This window comes from Malurus melanocephalus, unplaced genomic scaffold (genome assembly GCF_030028575.1).
Source record: "Malurus melanocephalus ecotype Western Australia unplaced genomic scaffold, MMel_1.1 scaffold_1480, whole genome shotgun sequence".
In the NCBI taxonomy this organism is placed as follows: domain Eukaryota; kingdom Metazoa; phylum Chordata; class Aves; order Passeriformes; family Maluridae; genus Malurus; species Malurus melanocephalus.
In genome coordinates, this window is record NW_026624712.1 from 13177 (window position 1) to 15434 (window position 2258).

The window sequence follows — 2258 nt, forward strand, 5'->3', positions numbered from 1 at the left end:
GTGTCCCCATGTCCCCATCCCCATGTCCCCATGGTGTCCCCACAATGTCCCCAAGGTGTCCCCACAATGTCCCCACGGTGTCCCCACAATGTCCCCACGGTGTCCCCACAATGTCCCCATGTGTCCCCACGTGTCCCCAGGTGCGTTTTGGGCAGCAGAAGCGCTACCAGGATTGGTTCCAGTGGCAGTACCTGTCCCCATGGTGTCCCCATGTCCATGTCCCCATGGTGTCCCCACAATGTCCCCACAATGTCCCCACGGTGTCCCCCCGTGTCCCCACGGTGTCCCCACATGTCCCCACATGTCCCCACGTGTCCCCTCGTGTCCCCAGGTGCGTTTTGGGCAGCAGAAGCGCTACCAGGATTGGTTCCAGCGGCAGTACCTGTCCCCATGGTGTCCCCATGTCCCTGTCCCCATGTCCCCATGGTGTCCCCGCGGTGTCCCCATGGTGTCCCCACGGTGTCCCCATCCCCATGTCCCTGTCCCCATGTCCCCACGTGTCCCCAGGTGCGTTTCGGGCAGCAGAAGCGCTACCAGGATTGGTTCCAGCGGCAGTACCTGTCCCCATGGCGTCCCCATGTCCCTGTCCCCATGTCCCCATGGTGTCCCCACATGTCCCCACATGTCCCCACGTGTCCCCAGGTGCGTTTTGGGCAGCAGAAGCGCTACCAGGATTGGTTCCAGCGGCAGTACCTGTCCACCCCCGACAGCCAATCGCTGCGCTGCGATCTCATCCGCTACATCTGCGGCGTGGTGCACCCGTCCAATGAGGTGCTGAGCTCCGACATCCTGCCCCGCTGGGCCATCATCGGCTGGCTGCTGACCACCTGCACGGTCAGTGGGCTAGTGACCGCCTGGATGGGGCTAGTGACTGCCTGAGTTGGGCTAGTGACCGCCTGAGGGGTCAGCGGGGCTGCTGGGAATGGTCAGTGGGGCTGCTGACCACCTGCACGGTCAGTGGGCTAGTGACCGCCTGAGTGGGGCTAGTGACCGCCTGAGTGGGGCTAGTGACCGCCTGAGTGGGGCTAGTGACCACCTGAGTGGGGCTAGTGACCGCCTGAGGGGTCAGTGGGGCTGCTGACCACCTGCACGGTCAGTGGGCTAGTGACCGCCTGAGTGGGGCTAGTGACCGCCTGAATGGGGCTAGTGACCGCCTGAGTGGTCATTGGGGCTGCTGACCACCTGCACGGTCAGTTGGGCTAGTGACTGCCTGGGTGGGGCTAGTGACCGCCTGACTGGGGCTAGTGACCGCCTGGATGGGGCTAGTGACCGCCTGAATGGTCAGTGGGGCTGCTGACCACCTGCACAGTCAGTGGGCTACTGACTGCCTGGATGGGGCTAGTGACCACCTGAGGGGTCAGTGGAGTCAGTGGGAATGGTCATTGGGGCTGCTGACCACCTGCACGGTCAGTGGGCTAGTGGGGATGGTCAGTGGGCTACTGACTGCCTGGATGGGGCTAGTGACCGCCTGAATGGTCAGTGGGGCCAGTGGGAATGGGAACGAGGGCTGCTGACCACCTTCACGGTCAGTGGGCTACTGGGGATGGTCAGTGGGCTACTGACTGCCTGAGTGGTCAGTGGGAATGGTCACTGGGGCTGCTGACCACCTGCACGGTCAGTGGGCTAGTGACCACCTGGATGGGGCTAGTGACTGCCTGGATGGGGCTAGTGACCGCCTGGATGGGGCTAGTGACCGCCTGAGGGGTCATTGGGGCTGCTGACCACCTGCACGGTCAGTTGGGCTACTGGGGATGGTCAGTGGGCTACTGACCACCTGAGGGGTCACTGGGGATGGGAACGGGGCTGCTGACCACCTGCACGGTCAGTGGGCTACTGGGGATGGTCAGTGGGCTACTGACCACCTGAGTGGTCATTGGGGATGGGCTGCTGACCACCTGCACGGTCAGTGGGCTACTGGGGATGGTCAGTGGGCTACTGACTGCCTGAGGGGTCAGTGGGGTTGAGAATGGGGCTGGCAGGAACGGGAACATCCTAAAAACGGGCCATGGGATGGATCAGGAATGGGAAAATCCCAAAAATGGGACATGGGATAGATTGGGAATGGGAATATCCCAAAAATGGGCTCTCAGTGGGATCTCAATGGGATCTCAGTGGGATTTCAGTGGGTTCTCAGTGGGATTTTGCTCCCCCAATAATTTGGGTTTTTTTCCCTCCTCAGTCCAACGTGGCCGCGTCCAACGCCAAACTGGCGCTGTTCTACGATTGGCTGTTCTTCAACCCCGAAAAGGACAGCATCA

The 2258-nt window shown here is 61.9% G+C and overlaps 1 protein-coding gene across 1 annotated transcript in view; it reads left to right on the forward strand.

Moving 5' to 3' along the window:
• Positions 1-2258, forward strand: part of INTS3 (integrator complex subunit 3) — a gene marked incomplete at its 3' end in the record, with an annotated part of 41051 nt that overhangs the window by 12524 nt on the left and 26269 nt on the right. The window contains 3 exon segments of the mRNA XM_057387998.1: positions 332-378; positions 508-834; positions 2180-2254. Coding sequence (XP_057243981.1) covers positions 332-378; positions 508-834; positions 2180-2254 — 449 coding nt within the window.